At 42.6% G+C, this 18,202-nt stretch overlaps 1 protein-coding gene across 2 annotated transcripts; it reads left to right on the top strand.

Moving 5' to 3' along the window:
- Positions 1-1,303: 1,303 nt before the first annotated feature.
- On the top strand, positions 1,304-16,732 carry MTG2 (mitochondrial ribosome associated GTPase 2). 2 transcript variants are annotated; one of them, XM_081917142.1, is made up of 8 exons: positions 1,304-1,590; positions 1,804-2,254; positions 4,820-4,999; positions 8,716-8,863; positions 12,039-12,154; positions 12,419-12,637; positions 13,867-14,005; positions 15,989-16,732. In XM_081917142.1, exons 3-8 carry the CDS (start codon positions 4,826-4,828, stop codon positions 16,381-16,383), a joined length of 1,191 nt encoding a protein of 396 aa, XP_081773268.1. In that variant the 5' UTR covers positions 1,304-1,590; positions 1,804-2,254; positions 4,820-4,825; the 3' UTR covers positions 16,384-16,732. The 2 variants fall into 2 exon arrangements, with proteins under 2 accessions (XP_081773268.1, XP_081773269.1); XM_081917143.1 differs by lacking the exons at positions 1,304-1,590; positions 1,804-2,254 and adding an exon at positions 3,865-4,290.
- Positions 16,733-18,202: the final 1,470 nt, after the last annotated feature.

Here is an 18,202-nt window from a genome sequence, read left to right as displayed (position 1 = left end):
GCATGGGTTGAATGTACAGTGGAACCTGGAGTTACAGACGCTTCAGGTTACAGACTCCACTAACCCAGAACCTTGGGTTAAGAACTTTGCTTCAAGATGAGAACAGAAATCGCACAGCAGTGGCACGGTGGCAACGGGAGGCCCCATTAGCTAAAGTGGTACCTCAGGTTAAGAACAGTTTCAGGTTAAGAATGGACCTCCAAAACAAATTAAGTTCTTAACCCAAGGTACCACTGTAGTTTATTGTATCTGAACCACTGTGAGTGACTGAGGCTAGATATACCTCTTCCAGACTGGGCTGTAATTGGCAAAACAGTTGGACTCAAAACTGATGAAAAGCAGTTTTGATCACTGCCACATGTGCAGGTTGAATACATTCAAACTGGGAAAAATGCAAACCAACAGCACCTTTGCCATGTTCAGAATTCAGTGTCCATATCTTCTCTCAGATTAGACACTGGAAATTAGTAGAGCCAAGTGCAGGTACCCCCATATTTATAGAATCATAGAACTGTAGAGCTGGAAGGGATCCCAAGGGTCATCTAGTCCAACCCCCTGCAATGCAGGAATCTTATGTGTGATCTATTCACACATGACCATGTATATACATGGTGCTGAGAAATAAATAGAAACCAGGAAATAAATAAAAACCAGCTGAAGAGTCCTCATGGCTCGAGGAGACCCTCCCCAGAACCTGAAGAGGACGTCGCGAAGGACAGACGAAGCCCCAAAGAGACTAGGAGCACAGCGGGACTTTGTTTAGGCTGCTCATCCTACCTGGGTAAAAGGTAAAGGGACCCCTGACCGTTAGGTCCAGTCGTGGCCGACTCTGAGGTTGCGGCGCTCAGCGTACAGCTTCCAGGTCACGTGGCCAGCATTATTAAGCCACTTCTGGTGAACCAGAGCAGTGCATGGAAACACCGTTTACCTTCCCGCCAGAGCGGTACCTATTTATTTACTTGCACTTTGACATGCTTTCAAACTGCTAGGTTGGCAGGAGCAGGGACCAAGCAACGGGAGCTCACCCCGTCGAGGGGATTTGAACCGCTGACCTTCTGATCAGCAAGTCCTAGGCGCTGTGGTTTAACCCACAGCGCCACCCGCGTCCCTTTTAGTGGGTACTCCCCACTTTATGTGATTTCACTTATGCACATGCAGGCCCTTGTGTGAGTGAGCGGATGCCTGTATTAACAGAATATCAAGGGTTCCCCTGGTTGTGCATATACCTGCTGATTGTGTGAATGGTGCCATTTTAGCCATGAATGTCACATGGTGCTATTTTAGTCACATAACTCACCTAAGTTCATTGCTGGTATATTTATACGACGCTTACGGTAACAAGTCAAAGTGCGTCTGCCAAAGGGGCCTTCTCAGTGGCTGTTCCCACCCTCTGGAATTCTCTCCCCGGAGAAGCCAGACTGGCTCCCTCCTTGGGTCCTTCTGCCGTTGGCACGTGAACTGGCTGCTGCTGCTGCTTTTAATAAAAGGTCCTTGGGAACTATGGCTGCTTTGAAATGGAAAGGGCTGGTGCTGTGCCGTTTTGGTTGTATTTCATAGAACCATGGAGTTCACGTTGTTAAGTCACCCTGAGTTCCATGAGGGAAAAAGGCGGGATATAAATAAATATATAATGTGTCAATGTGTAAAAATAAATAAATAAATGAATAAATAGTTATCAATTATATGCTCAGTTATGTTTAATGGGCCTATGAAGTTCCGCCTGCATAACTGTAGGTCGTCGAAGCGACGGAGGAGCCATTTCAGGAGAAAATACTGACAGGCCCAAACGTGGAACTACCTCAGGTGCTGCTCCTGTCCCTCGCCGCCCAACGGCCAATTCAACTCCGGCTTCTCCCGCCTCTATCGCCACATCATCCAATCACAACCCTCCTGGAGAAGCCTTCCCACCAATCCCGTTCGATAACGTCTGCGGTGAGTAGAAAGAGGGGGAGGGGGAGTGAAGCGGCGCTACGCAACGTTTGAACCGCCAGCCCCGGCAGGTGCGCAGGCGCACATGCAGCCCTGCGGCCGCCGCTTCCAGCTCCTAGCAGGCGCTAGAACTGCGTCTGCGCGGCAGCTGCTTGGCGCGAGGCAGGGAAAGGGGTGGCTGACGTCTTTGCTGTCCCGACCCGCCTTCGCCACTGCTTTCTCTTTCCGCGCCCGCGGCGCGCGGCTGTGACGTCAGGCGTGTGATGCTGAACCCGCGGGTGGGCAAAGCCTTTCAGAAAATGGCGGAGCTAGGATAAAGCTTGGGGTGGGTGAGATGCCGTTTCTTCTTCTTTTACAAACAAACCTTACAAAAAAAAACACCTGGGTGCCTAAAAACGAGAAGAAACCACGATAAAATCATTGTGTGTGTGAGGGATATATATATCTCATTCATATATATATATATATATATATATATATATGAGAATATATATGGAGGACGGAGAAGTGGGGAGCGAGATGCGCTGCGTGTGTGTCAGTGAGAAAGGCGGTTGAGCAGAGGGGGGCCGGCCTTCTGTAGAAAACAAGAAAAAGTCCATGGGCAGCTAGATATTTGCCTCAGAAAATGTGCTGGACAGGCTGGGAGAGCTGCTGCTGCTGCAGTATGTATTTATTTTAAATTAAATTAAATTATTTCTTTAATGTTAAGAAAAGAAAAGAAACCAGCACCCCAGAGTGGGTTACAAAAAGATTAAACAAACAAACATAAGACCGAGAAAGATTCACAATGCTGCTTTAAAAACACGCAGAAGTTAAAAATGCCAAATCAGGTGATAATGACCTCAGCTCTCTGTAAGCATCCAGGTAGGCTTGTCTAAACAGAAGAGTGCGCCGAAAAAGAGTGCAGTTGTTGATTTGATTCCATTTGTGCAGGGTGTCCCAAAGTGCAGGTGCTCCCACACAGAATGATCCTGAGCTTTTCATGCAGATGTGCTGCGGATGTTGTGTGGCGCCTGCTGTAAGTGCCAATTCCGATCCGATTGAAGCAGCCAAGTGGGTCCATGTAGGGTAAGGCGATATCGTAGCTACTCTGGTCCCAAGTTGTTACGGGCTTGGTATGCTAATAGCAGCCCCTTGGACCTGGCCCAGTAGGAAATCAGCAACCAGTGCAGGTCTCTGAGCACAGGTGACAAGGCCTCACTTCCGCCAGCAATTGTGCCACTGAATTCTGCACTAATTGCAGCTTCCAGATCATGCACAAGGGAAGCTCCACACAGAGCACATTGCAGTAATCCAGTTTTGAAGCAGCCAGTGCATTAACTACTGTGGCTAGGCTTTAGTCCCAAGACTTGTTGCTGTTTAATCAGTTTAATGCCATAATAGGCGGTTTACAAGTGTGAATTAAATCCATAATTAAAACACACAATAAAAATAAAATAGGCGTGTGCTGTGTTTATCATTCTGGTTAGTAGTCTCAGACATTCCTATCCCACCGGGATGACTAACAGTGCAGTCCTGCATGTGTTTACTCAGAAATAATTTCCCAGTGTGTTCAGTTGGGCTTCCTATTGGCTAAGTCACTATAGGTTGGCAGCCTAACTTGTTTTTTTTTTCATTCTACTGGTCCTTGCCACGTTATGTGGCTGTTCACAACACAAAACATTGTTTGGTAACTGTGCTGAAGCCAATCAAGCCTGGGTATGATCAGCACTTGTGAAAGATGACCGTCTGAGAACTCCATGTCTTGGGTTTTGTGATGGAAGAAAAAGGAAGATATAAATGTGCTAAATACACTAACAACAACAACAGTAATAGTAATTTTATTATTTATACCTCACCCATCTGGATGGGTTTTCCCAGCCACTCTAGGCGGCTTACAGGATATATGAAAACATAGTAAAACACCAAACAATCTGGTGAAGAAGCAATCTGGTGCTCTTGTTAGTGTGCTTGCACTGTGGTAAACTGTCTTCTGCCTATAAGCAACAACAGTGCACATACCAGGAAGCTGGTGCATTGTGTCGGTGCACACTGCAGTCCATTGCACCCTCCAAGTATCACTGTCATGCCACTCTGTTGGAGTGCTTGTTTTGCCCTTGCTTCAAAAGTGTCCCTAAGTGCAGATCTCTTACACATGCCCACGGGACTGAGTGATAGTTATTTTCTTATATCAGAGAAGGTAAATGAATACAGTTAAGACTGTACTACTGAACTGTAGAATTGGAAGGGACCGCAAGGATCATTTAGTCCAACCACCTGCTATGCAGGAATCTCAAGGAAAGCATTTATGACAGATGGCCAACCAACCTCATCTTAAAAACCTCCAAGGAAAGAGAGGGATTAACCTGCTTCCTATCACTGGTGAGCCTTCCGCCTGAATCAAGCCTACCCCTTCATCTGAATTGTTGCATTCTGGGTTCTGATTCTTAATTGTGCTTACATGTGACAGAATGTTGGAGACTTGATTTTATATTATAAAAGTTAAAATAACCATACAGTTGTGCTATCATTTAACAAAGTTTGACTGCATTTGTTCCATGTTCTCAACATGTCAGTTTGATTCTGCAAATGTGCAAGTGGGATGTGCAAGGATAAGTGTTTCGATGACTGAGGTACCTTTATTACAGAGAATAGCAGGACTGATCTGGGGGAGTTCTGCAATAACAAAAGTGTTTGTGAGAATGCTCTTGTGAGGGCAGCAATTCATCAGTTAAGTGTACTTGATTTTCCAGCCCTTTCACAACCACTGCAAGTGGAAGCAGCTGTGCATAATTGGTCTTTTCAAGAAGGAATTTGTGTTCAGTTTTGATACTTTAGCACTTATTGTTTTCTCAATGTTTGCTCTTTAGTATTTCTTGATCTCGGCAGCACTGTTTTTCTCCCTTGATAGGCAAATATGCAACAAATACCCATCAGAGCTTGGTTGGAAAGCCAATTGAGAGTGACACATTCACTCATACAGAGTTACTTACTTCAGAAGAGCTGGCACAGGAATCTTAGCACAACCTGCACAAGGTGTTCCAAGTCTCGGCGACGGGGACATAAAAGAGACCTTTCAGAAAAGAAGCTGGTAAAGTCTTGAAAAATATTCAGTTTAGCTGCAAATTAAATTTAGTGGTACTGCAATATATTTCTTGTCTTCTCTTACTTGCTTTTGGAGTTCCCTGACTTCCACTTTCCTATAACACATTGATTTAAAAGCCTTTGTAAATTTAAGACATAATACAAAACCAGAAAACATTAAGCTAAACATTTATTAGTAAGCATTTGGTAAGAAATCTGGCATTTTTATTTCTTACATCCTTTTCATGTGAAGATTACAGGATGATAAGGCAGAAATACTGTTTGAAAACCCTTAGCAATGACTACTTTGTTTCTTTAAATTGTGTTACAACAGAAATTTTGCATGCAAGTGTTTTTAGGATGCAGACATCCTGACTTACATGATCAGTGGTACCTCAAGTTAAGTACTTAATTCGTTCTGGAGGTCCGTACTTAACCTGAAACTGTTCTTAACCTGAAGCACCACTTTAGCTAATGGGGCCTTCTGCTGCCACTGCGCCGCTGGAGCATGATTTCTGTTCTCATCCTGAAGCAAAGTTCTTAACCTGAAGCACTATTTCTGGGTTAGTGGAATCTGTAACCTGAAGCGTATGTAACCTGAGGTACCACTGTAATCCTATAAACAGGTTGAAAAAGGCTGCAATCTTTACTTCTCTAAGAAAAGATATGTAGGAATGAACTGTATGTTATCTTTGTTTATTTACTAAATTTCCATTTCCCCACTCCCATTCTCCCAGGAGTACCAGACACCATACATAGTTTCTCCCTGCTACCACTTCCTTCTTATCCTGACGGCCATCTTATAGAGAGTTTAGGATGGGAGGTGGTAGACAGGCAGCTGGTTACAAGGCTGAGCAGGATTTGATGAACCAATCTCTCTCCATTCCAAGTTCAGTGCTCTGTTTACTGTATCATACTTGCTCTTGTGCATACATGTAAGAATAAGGGGTCTCAATGTCACTTCATTATTTGGCTTTTAGTGGGGCTGCAAAATGGCTTCGAAGCCTCTTGTTAGTTAGAATTCAGCTGCAAGAATTCTGACAATTGTAGGTAGTTGGGGCCATAGTTCACTGACCTTAACAAAAATGCTTCTTTTATCAAATGACTAATAATAAGCTAAGTTGTGTGTTCATATCTTGTTAATTCTGTTTGTTTCTGTACTGTGAGGTTGTGCATTAAGTACTTGTGTAAGATTTAGATTGTATTTGGACTTAATTTCATATACAAATTTAATAATAACAACAACAACAATAGGAACTTCAGATTTACATGGCAAGTTTGTGTTAAAAATGCAGATGTGCCAGTCATTTTCCCTCTTCAAGTAGATTTTTCAGTTGGATAGCCCTGGTGGATAATGGTGGATAGCCCTGCCCTGCGCATCCTGCTTTTTGTGCATGAGTCCCTGGCCAAATCACGAGATAGTCTGTGCTCAGAACTGCATCTGTCAAGTACTGATCAGCTCACAAGCTGAAGATACGTTTGATAACTAAGGTTACTAGAGTACATATTGTGGCTATTTATCGTGAGATCACAAACTCATCTTGTGAAAAATATGGCTGCATAATCCTCTCTGTTGATGAAAGGGCTCTTTTGTTCAACTTAATTTGCAATGTGTTTGAGATTGCAAGCTTATAAATCCTGTTAGCAACAAACCACAGATAAAGGGCAACTATTGTGCTGCTTTTGAGTAATTTAAGGCAGCAGTTTGCTGTTTTAACCACTTGGTGATGCTATGTAAATTCAGAAAATGTTCTTTTCCTCAAATATTGTCACAACTTAAGCACACAGCTGGCCACCTGCATTTTGCCCAGGCACTCATCCTACGTTATTTTCAATGTCCTGAACCTTTCTCTGTAGCATTTGCCTAACTGTCCATGTTTGTGGCAATCAGTTCCCTTCCAGCTGCTTGTGCTTTAAAAAACAAACTATAATTTTTTGGTGCTATCACAAGACTTAAGATATTACCAGTAATTCTGTACTGATTTATAGAGTATACTTTTTAAAAAACTCACAGGGAACATAGTGATTACTTGGCTACATTACAGCAAGAAGAGTTAAAAAGTGAAATAAAAAACGAATTGTAACGGCTGGGCCAGTGAGATTGCTGCTGGGATAGCTACAGCTTTTCTCCTCCAAGAAGGGGGAAATGCTAGATAAATATGTCCTTGAAATGCTGAATGCTGTTTTTACAGCATACCTGGGTTGTGTTAGAGAGCACTAGAATAAATTAACTGTTTCCTCCCTCTGCCCTTTCTTGGTTCAGATACATTACTGTATTTTGAGCTCTGTAACCTCAGGGAGCACTTTCCACATCAACCTCTGTTGAGGAAGCTTTTCATGTCTGCCGTGGATCTCCAACCTACCATAGAGCATTTGGGGACATGTTCTGGATGCCTGCGCGGTTCAGGCAGGCCATTGGTCCAAACTTGTTGGGTCTTGTTGGCAGCAGAAGAGTGCCCTTTTGAACATACCCACCTCTTCCTTGCAGCACTGCATTGGAGAGCAAGGTCCACTAACAGTGAGCAAGTTCTCTTTAAGGCAAACTTACCTGTCGTTGTCTGTCCTTTCACAGAGGAGCCCCTGATAAGTCTCCAAGGGTCCCTGAACAAACTGAATGCCGCTGCCTTGGAATAAATTAGATAACAGTGAAGCACTTAGTATCCCGATAAGAGGCACTGTATGAGAAGGAGGACTGCCTGCTGTATTTGCTCCTCGCTTCTGATCATAAGCTGAAAAAGAATACCCTTGAGAAATGGGGACTGAGTGCAACTAGGAATATAGGAAGCTGCCTTCTATCAAGTCAGAGCATTTGTTCATCTCTTTTGGTATTCTTTCTTCAATGACTGGCCCTACTTAGAGATGCCAGGAACTTGACCTGGAGCCTTTTGCTTGCAAAGCCCTGAGCTTATAGACCTTCCCACTTTACTTGGAATGAAAATGAAGAAGGGGCAGGTGTATTTCCCTGCAAAGTGTCTTGCATAATAAAATACCCAATCCTTCATACGGCTTCTCATTCAGCACTAGAAACCAGGGCAGCACCATCAGGGCTTGTTAGAGTGCATAAGGAGAGCTGTAGGAGGGAAAGTCCTAGCTATTTAGGACTTTAGAGGTGAAAATGAGCAATTTGAATGAAACGAAATGTATGACCAGTTATAACAACAGCGGAACCTGCTGTGGCTGGACAGTGCCAAACATTTTGGCAATGGCATTTTGAACTAATTGAATCAGTGCTTTTCAAGAGCTACTTCATGGAAAACATAATATACTAGTACGGAAAATCTGCCCCCTTTTCCTTCATTGGTCACTATACGAAATAGATGCATACTGTAATTGTTTGTTGGCCATACTAGTGCCTTTGCAATAATTGCCCACAACACTGGAATGTAGAATCAAGTTTCCTTTTTTCTGAAGAACTGATAGAATTCTGAGAAATGTCGAAAACATCCAAGGGATGGATCAGTCCTCCAGAATATACCTATCCCAGTCTGTGGCCTTGAGTATAAGATTTTTTGCTAGGTAATAAATGCCAGATAAATTTATCTGGCCAGTACCTTAAATGCAATATGCATGTCTCTCTCTCTTATCAAATGGAAATTTAATTCCTAGTAGACTTTAAATGCCTCTCGCTTATCAAATGGAAATTTAATTCCTAGTAGGCTTAGAATTGAAAATTTCTTAAATGTCTTGATTTGCTTTTCTGAATAGTGTTTCTCCCTATTTCAGACCCGATACTTTGTAGATCATCGAAGGGTATATGTGGTAGGAGGCAAAGGAGGTGATGGTATCAGCTGTTTCCACAGTGAACCTAGAAAAATATATGGAGGTCCTGATGGTGGAGATGGAGGAGATGGGGGAGACATTATACTGAAAGGTAAGAGATAATATCTCTTGCACACATCTTGATACATTGGTTTATTTTGTTTCTAGACTGCGCTTCAACCAAAGTCCTTTGGGCAGTTTACAAAAATCAATAAAATAATTAAAATATAATGCAATACATAAAATAATTTCAATGCAAGTAATGTAAAACTCAAAATCCAACATAATGTTTTACATTTAACAAAAAGCAGTATATAACTGGACCAGCCTGAAATTAATCTAAAAATAGTTTTCCAAAAACGAGAAAGCATTTTATGCATAGCTCAGTTTATTTGGGATGAATCACTGTAAAGAGAGGATCCAGCTAGTTGACAACTTGACATGAATTATGTGCATATGCTGTAGAGATACTAGAAGGTTCACTCTGTGGAAATAATAGAAAGCACATCTCTCTGACCTTGCTTTTATGCATGAAAGTCGATACCATTTTCCCTCTTGAAGCCAAAAGCTACCATAATAATACACTTATATAACACACTTATAATATACTTATGGATTGTGCTTCAGCATTGTGGTGATGAGAGTGGCATAATGACCTAAGTGGAATAGAAAAACATTATTGAGAGTGCTTACCAAAGGTGCTTAGAAACAGCCTTGAAACTGCATATTAGCACCTGTGTTCCACAAGGCAGAAATTCTCTGAAAGAAGAGGCAGCTCCTATACTGGTGGATGCCCAGAATAAACATGGGCAGATTAATTGCTTGCGCCCAGTGGTGTTCCATTAAATTGTAGACTTGGAAGGGTTCCCAAGGATCATCCAGTCCAACCCGCTGCAGTACAGGCATCATAACTTAAGCATCCATGACAGATGGCTATCCAACCTCTCCTTAAAAAACCTCCAGTGAAGGAGAGCTCACCACCTTCCAAGGGAGTCTGTTCCACTGTCAAACAGCTCTTGCTGTCAGAAAGTTCTTCCTAATGTTTAGCTGGAATCTCCTTTCTTGTAACTAGAATTGTCTAAAGGGGGCACTTCTATGCTATATAGAAGTTGCATAGAAATTTACAGACACACAGACTTGCTGCGTAAAAGTATCTTCCATCTATGGCATTCATAATGTATAAATCAGTCCAGCCTCCACTAGAATCTAAGTGTGTGTGCTTATGCTCCATTGATCGGAATGGTGCTTAAACAGATCAAACTCTGATTGGATTGCTCAAGTATTGCACACCGAAGTTCTGCCCTAATGCAGCTCAGTTCTATGCTTTCCTACACTTGAGTAGGCTTCACTGTGTTCACTGGGGCTTGCACCCATCTAAGTGTGCATATGATTGCATTCTTTTCCAAGCTTGCTGCTGAATTTTCAAACTCCTATACCCACAGCATGCCTAGACTAAGCTGTCAGTGGCTACATGGGCACAGTGCTGGTTGTGTAATGCTTTTGCTCATTTGACAAGCTCTACATTAGGTGATAGCACAATTCCTGTATATTTTCTGCTCAGTAATTGTGCTGAAATTGCAGCTTTGAAAAGGCAATTCCAATACAATGAAAAGTAAACTATTTTAGATTGAACATGCTCTCTTCCACGTGAAGAACCATTCTTCAAAAACACATAGCTTGAACCTCTTTACCGAATGCATCAGTAGCTGTAAAATGTTTGGTGGTTATTTTGTGGCACTGGGGTTTTTTGTGTCTTAACTTGCATTCTAGAAACTTTCTTAAGCTCCTTATATACAAAGTGCATGGTAATCACAGTTCCATCTTTTGCAAAGTACTGTCTTAAGCAGCTTAGCTGCAGTAATAATAATAATTATTATTTGAGCACCTAAAAAAACCAGGTGTTGTATTGAGTACAAACAGAAACTGGTCTGTGCTTGTCTTCTCATACAGTATAGACAAAGAAGACACATAATTGAAACTAGAGGAAGAGAAGGAGAATGTAAAAATGTAAACCATAATAACTCTGTTATAGCTTTAATCTGTGAGACATATTTAAATAAGGAAAGAAGAATGAATTAACCAACTATAGGCTGGCAATGAATTTCATTAAAAGAAGCAAAAAGAGGAAAGAGCAGAAAGGCGCAAAGCAGAAGGAAATGTATGAGACTTATCAAAGAAGAAAATACAATGATCAAGAGGACACAAATAATCAAGAAGATGAACTGGAGCAAAAGGCGGGGTGGTGGTGGAACAAAGAACACAAATTTTGATCCAAAGATCCTATAAGACAAGCAGAATTTACTTCTGCTCATGAGGGTTTGTTCATTTCACTCATTCTGCTGACCCTCAAGAGCAGGGATGGGAAACTTGCTGTCCTCTAAATGTTTCTGTACTACAACTCCCATCATCACACTACTGGCCGTGCTGGCTGGGATTGATGGGAAGCGGACTCCAGCAACATTTTGGAGGACCAGAGGTTCTTTATGCCTTCTCTAGAGCCAGGATCAAGGCAGCTCACAGAGATGCACTACACTTGAATGGTGGGATCATTTGATCCAAGATGCTACCTGAAATTTAGCATAATATGGTAACATTACCACCATAAAGTAATCCAAAGAAAAGGAACATGATGCTTGTGTTTTTATACTGTAAACCACCCTGTGAGCTTTGGATGAAGGGTGGTATGTAAGTATAATAAATAATAATATATTTTTAAGCGGGGGGTGGGGGGGGTACAAGAAAAAAAGCCCAAGTTGGGTGGCAGAATTCAAGATAGAATAGGATGCTTAAAATGGGAATAGAGAAATACAATAATCTAAGCTAGCCAAAATAAGATAATGCACCAAAGTGTGTTTATCGTCGACAGAACGGATTAATGAATTTTGGCAGTTTTTAACTACTGAAAACAAAGTGTGTAGAACAAGGTGTGAAACAATTTTTATTTTTTGGCATTTTTCAAGTTGTCTTCCTAAGATCATTGAAATATTTTGGTTTGGTGATCACAAGCGAAGTTACCTTCTGAAAGACATTGCTTTCAAAAACATTTTAATGTACATTAATACGCTGTTCGCATTCTAATATGGTTTAGGCAGGCGAGCAGTAAGAACACCAGATCACTCCTAGTATTGCTTTGTCCCAGTGTCCTGTGCTGGGTAGTGCAGAGACAACATTCTCTGACATTAATGATGTGTCCTCATCTTGGAATCACTTGATTTGCATATGCAGACAAGAAAATTTATCTAATAGGAGTACTGTACACTTCAAACATTTTGAATCTTGCTTTACAGTGGATAAGCAAGTCAGATCCTTGGCTTCTCTTCTCTCACTCTATCGAGGTTTCAATGGAGTAAATGGAGGGAGCAAAAACTGTTATGGAGCTGCTGGTAAAACTGTCTATGTTAAGGTAAGCAGCTAATGTTTTAATTTTAAGTTTTATACATTTAATTATTTTTTTAAAAGTAATTGTCTTTGTTTGCTGCCCCATAACACAACTTACTTCTCTAATTTTCAGCCTTTTAAAGCTTACAGGCATACTTCATCCATGTGAGAGAGTTCGGAGAGCTTCCTGGGACTATTTGGATCTCGGCTTGCACTCAGGCATAAGCAAATTGCAACGCATTGCAAACTTTCTTTGCAAGCTTTGCTTAACTTTCTTTTTACTTTCAAGGTTCCCATTGGTACGGTGGTTAAAGAGGACTGTACAATTGTGGCTGATCTCAACCATCATGGTGAGGAGTATGTTGCAGCCTATGGTGGAGCTGGAGGGAAAGGCAACCGTTTCTTTCTGGCCAATGACAATCGAGCGCCAACAACTGCTACTAAGGGTGAACCAGGGCAAGAAAAAATTCTCCATTTGGAGCTTAAAACCATGGCCCATGCAGGGATGGTGAGTCTGCCTTTTTTCAGTAGAACATTTGACTCTGGAGGAACAAACCTTCATTGTTTAGTTAGGAACAGCTCCATAATGTGGAGGGATGTGGGTGGCGCTGTTGTCTAAACCACTGAGCCTCTCGGGTTTGCAAATCTGAAGGCTGGCGGCTCAAATCCCCACGACGGGCTGAGCTCCCATTGCTCTGTTCCAGCTCCTAGCAGTTCGAAAGCACGCCAGTGCAAGTAGATAAATAGATACGTTTCCGAGCACAATTCAAAGTGTTGGTGCTGACCTTTAAAGCCCTAAACGGCCTCAGTCCAGTATACCTGAAGGAGCGTCTCCACCCCCATTGTTCTACCCGGACACTGAGGTCCAGTACCGAGGGCCTTCTGGCGGTTCCCTCACTGCGAGAAGCCAAGTTACAGGGAACCAGGCAAAGGGCCTTCTCGGTAGTGGCGCCCTCCCTGTGGAACACCCTCCCACCAGATGTCAAAGAAAACAACAACTACCAGACTTTTAGAAGACATCTGAAGGCAGCCCTGTTTAGGGAAGCGATTAATGTTTGATGTATCACAGTATTTTAATATTCTTTTGGAAGCCGCCCAGAGTGGCTGAGGAAACCCAGCCAGATGGGCGGGGTATTATTATTATTGTTGTTGTTGTTGTTGTTGTTGTTATACCGCTGTGGCGTGATGGTAAACAGTGTTTCAATGCGCTCTGGTTTCCGTCACAATGTTCTGTTGTGCCAGAAGCGGTTTAGTCATGCTGGCCACACGACCTGGAAAGCTGTCTGTGGACAAATGCCTGCTCCCTCAGCCTGAAAGTGAGATGAGTGCCACAACCCCATAGTCACCTTTGACTGGACTTAACTGTCCAGGGGTCCTTTACCTTTTTAAAAAATACCTTTACCCATAATGTGGAGTGGGGGAGATATGACTTTAAAAATGTAGTTCTTTGATTTGTACTGGTGTGTGTGCATGTGCTTTCCTGATTGGATCTCTTGACTTGGAGGCTGATGATGTTCATGATAGCAACAACTGGAAAACTTGGGCTCACTTTGTCTAGCCGTTATGAACAACACGTATCATGGGGAAGCATGTGGGTGCAGCATTTTCACAAACCCCGTCTATGCGCACCTATGTATTAAAATGCAATGTTCTAGCTTCAGCCAAACAGTGACGTGTCTGAACAGTGTGGCTAGAGACCTGCCTTCTAAATAATCCAGATTGGGCTCTTTATTCCAGGTAGGATTCCCTAATGCTGGGAAGTCTTCGCTGTTGCGAGCCATCTCCAATGCAAAACCAGCAGTGGCTTCTTACCCATTCACAACCTTAAATCCACATGTAGGCATTGTTCACTATGAAAACTATGAGCAAGTTGCAGGTATGTTTTTATAAGACTTCATTTCAAGTGCTTAATATTTTTACTGAGCCTCCATCGCATTTCCTCTTGAAAGAGCAAAAAGAAAATTGTGTATCATAGTCACATGGTGTATATTTTTGTGTATTTCTATTGTCAACTGGCTTGCGATCTTCGGATGTAGGGCGGTAGAACAAATACCGCCCCCCCTCTTTTGGCAGTCATGTGCTTACTGTGATTAGCCGGCCTAAGTACAAAATCACAACCTCACTTAAAACAGAGCTAATCAGAGCTAATCATGTTCTCGAAGCCACAAACATGAGTCTGACCAAACTGCGGGAGGCAGTGGAAGATAGGGGTGCCTGGCGTGCTCTGGTCTATGGGGTCACAAAGAGTCGGACACGACTAAACGACTAAGCAACAACAACAAATCATAGCACAGCTAAAAGACTTGACAACATTAAGATACTTGTCTTCTGTTTGGTAATAAATACATTAATCCCACAGTATTTGTGGGGTGACTCTAGTCTACAGGCTAAACAACAGGGGGTCAAATTATTATTATTTATTTGGCTCATGAGGCTGTTTTGCCCAAATCATGCCATTGGAGTCAGGAACCTTGAAGTACTTTCCCGATTGGAAAACAGGCTTAGGCTTTACAGCCCATCAGCCTGATGAATTGGGTGTGCAAGGGAATTACCCATGGAAAATCAACCTTGGACCCTCCTTGTCAGTCCTTCCCCAGCTGGATCTCACAAGCCAAAATAAGCAAAGGTCGAGTAGTCACATTGCTCCACTACCTCTTTCCCTCTGCATATGCCTGAAGATTTGAAAAAGAGCAGGGAAGGGGGAGTTGGTAGCAAGGATAAATAGATGCTGTCTACCAAGCTAACCCCAGTATCTGTGGACTCCTATGGGGTGGTATTAAAGCTAACCATTTTGGAAGAGGCAGTGCCTTGTGTCATCTCTAATTGGCCTGCTTTATTCACATAGAAACTACTGAATGCTGTTGCCGAGAACATTTTCTTTCAAATCCCCAAGCACAGAATGAGTATCTGCTTTGAGCAAGCATCCACTAATCCATTCTCCTAGGATGTGCCTTGGGCAGTTAGGGGCAACGGCTTGTCAGCCGCCTCCAACAAGCTCTCACAAATGCTGCAGTTTCTCTGCTGTCTCTGATCTTATCCAAACCCCAGCATGAATAAAGCAAAGCTATGCTTCCCTGGCAAAGCCCTCTAGGCTTGCAAAGCAGTTTGGAAAAGTAAGAAACAGCAGGGGAGACTCTTGGGGCTGTATCCATCAAAGGTGTCTTGTTAGTTCAAGGACGCCCTCCTGCTCAATGGAACTACCTCTCCCATTCCTCTCCAAGCACACAGTCACCCGACCTGCTGTGGAGGGTTGCAGTACCCCCAGAACATTTGGAGGACATGCATGGGGAGAGGAGAGGAAGTCCTGCTGCACAGGCAGATGTCCTTGCACCAATGGCATGGCTTGGTTATATATTGCTATTTCTTACCTCCTTCATACTGTAGCACAAACTAGTTAAATCCCCATGTCTCTCCAAAACCCACTGCAAATGCTAGAGGATCTGAAAAGGGGTAAGAGTGAATAGGAAGCACACATAAATGCTGGCAGTGTTCTCAAAGCCAGCAGCATAAGTTTGAGCAAACTGAGGGAGGCAGTGGAAGACAGGAGTGCCTGCTGTGCTCTGGTCCATGCAGTCACGAAGAGTCGGACACGACTAAATGACTAAACAGCAACAAGCCACACTGATATTTGTGGACCCCTGTAGTATGATGCTCAGGAGGAAATGTATAACAGCTCTTTCTACTCTGCCTGCTGGCTGCTTGTAGCCATGCTGAATTTTCAGATGGAGTTTTTTGCGTGCTTGAATGATGCTGCTTTCTGGTTCTAGTCTTGCAGGCAAAATCTGACGTTTGTGTGACCATGCTCAAATGACCAGAATACTAATGATTGTTTTTGCTGGGTTCTGCTTTGTTTCCGTAGTTGCCGATGTCCCTGGGATAATAAAAGGGGCCCATCGAAACAGGGGGCTGGGCTTAGCCTTCCTGAGGCACATAGAACGTTGCCGCTTTCTTCTGTTTGTGTTAGATCTCTCGGTATCTGAGCCCTGGACTCAGCTGCAAGACTTAAAATATGAGCTAGAGCAGTATGAAGAAGGCTTGTCAAAGAGACCTCATGCCATCATTGGAAATAAGTTTGATCTTCCACAATCAAAGAGCAATTTGTCTCTCCTCAAGGAACGAGTGGAACAGAAAGTCATCCCACTGTCTGCTTTGACAGGTGAAAACCTGGAGGAGTTGTTTTTGCACCTGAAAGAACTGTACGATGAGTATGTCAAAACAGAAGAAGCACAGAACCATGCACCCATCAAGTGGTAGCTGGCCACAGAGACCATCTGGCCATATTTAGGTGGAAAGTGGGTGGAGTGGGTGCAAAATACTTTGCTTTCAGAATAATCTCTGTCTCTCTGGAGCAGTTAACCATAGAGGTTTCTCCCCACCTTCTCTAGAAGAATGATCCAAGCTTGCAGAGTCAGTGGATAACTCTGCTTCTAAAAAGATAAATATTGCCAAGCAAGATGAGTATTTTCCTACTGCCTTCAATTAGAAATGTACAGGGAAATAACCTTCTAGCTTCCGGGAAATTCTAGATAAAAATGTAAAAATTAGTTCCATGAGCCTGTGTGAAATAAATTTGCATGAATAAATGTCTCTTGTGTAAAAGTAATTTTAAAACATGTTTTGTTTACTTCATGTGTGCCTTCAACAGCTGCTGATGTCCCTGTTTTTAATAGCTTGAAATTCCAATTTGTGTCCTGGACTTAATTAAAACTTATCGTGGTGGTGTTCATTTTGGTATCGATGCTAGACACTGGAATCAGTGTCTAATTTGCATCAGAGGAGAGAGAAATTAGTGTGGTCTTTGTTGCATGGTTCGTGCTTGCAAAGTTAACTTAAATGCTGAAAATGGCAGAGGAATGAAGGAGCTTGAACCATATTGGGACAGTGTTGTTCAGGGAGAAACACCTTGTTTGGCAGTAGCGGGAGTTTGCTGCCCATTGCAAATAGGCTTGGGAATAATTAGATTCCAGTCAGGACTCCAGCAGGGCAAAAATTTAAAGATCTCTTCTCCTGATGCCATAATCTGCATCCACCTTGGGCATTCCCAACTATGCAAGAGTGAATTACGTGACAAATGCCATATCTAATTTAGCCCCCATGTTCTAATGAAGCTTGGTAGCTTCCTGTATCCTCTGAAGTTACATTGTTCTTTAGTGATGTGACTGCTTTTGTGATTCCATCATCCATATTCCACGAATAGAGGCATCGCTTCCCAACCAACCACTTAAAATGTTACCTTAAACAAAACAGAATGTGCACATATCATACGCAAGCCAGAAATTTCTCCATCTTTTTCAGAGGGATTACATGCTTCCAGTGTACTTTAAGTAAGGTACACTAGGAAGCTGCAATCTTGATTTACTCGTGTTTGTTTCTAGAGTGCATTAATGCTTGGATCTTTCTTGAGCTAGGGATGTTGCTGTTAGAGGAGTTTTTTCCTCTGGTGGCAGATGACAGAAACTACGACACCACGAGACCGGTGTAAAACCAAATCAGATAAAGGTTTTATTACAAAACAGCAAAGCTCGTGGGTGTTTTTCCCTGCAGGCAATGTTCAAACTGTAACTTTTCCTCCTTTTGTAGTCATGACCAGCTGTACCCAATCTGCCCAGAGCTCACAGAAACAGTTCTTAAAGTTACAAACATCTTTACTGTTTCTTTGCAGAATGACTCCCAACAGTTGCCTCTGTATTTTGATTATGTCCTTAAATGCACACCAACAGCTCTTCCTTGTCACAGCAATTAATGCTAACCATTTTTTGTTTATAAAACTGGTTTATTGGCAGTGATGATGGTGAACTTTTTCAGCAAGCCACATGGACTGTTAATCTTCATGCTACTTTTGATTAATATTTGGTATATACTAGCCCTGTCTACAACAGAAACAACACATTCACTGAAATACGTTTTATGGAAGCAGCAGCATCAAGGTGCCACTCTAAAGTTTGTATCCAATGAAGTTGTCTCCTTAGTTCAATAGGACGTCCTCTCTCCCTGCCCAGCCACCACCCAAATAAGTTCTGGGGTTTCCCTCAAGCTCCAGAGCAGATTTGGAGAGGAAAATGTTAAGTCCTTG

This window comes from Podarcis melisellensis (assembly GCF_964234715.1).
Source record: "Podarcis melisellensis genome assembly, chromosome: 6".
Classification (NCBI taxonomy): Eukaryota; Metazoa; Chordata; class Lepidosauria; order Squamata; family Lacertidae; genus Podarcis; species Podarcis melisellensis.
Note: the sequence above shows the minus strand (reverse complement) of the source record. Positions and strands in the feature narration are given on the sequence as shown.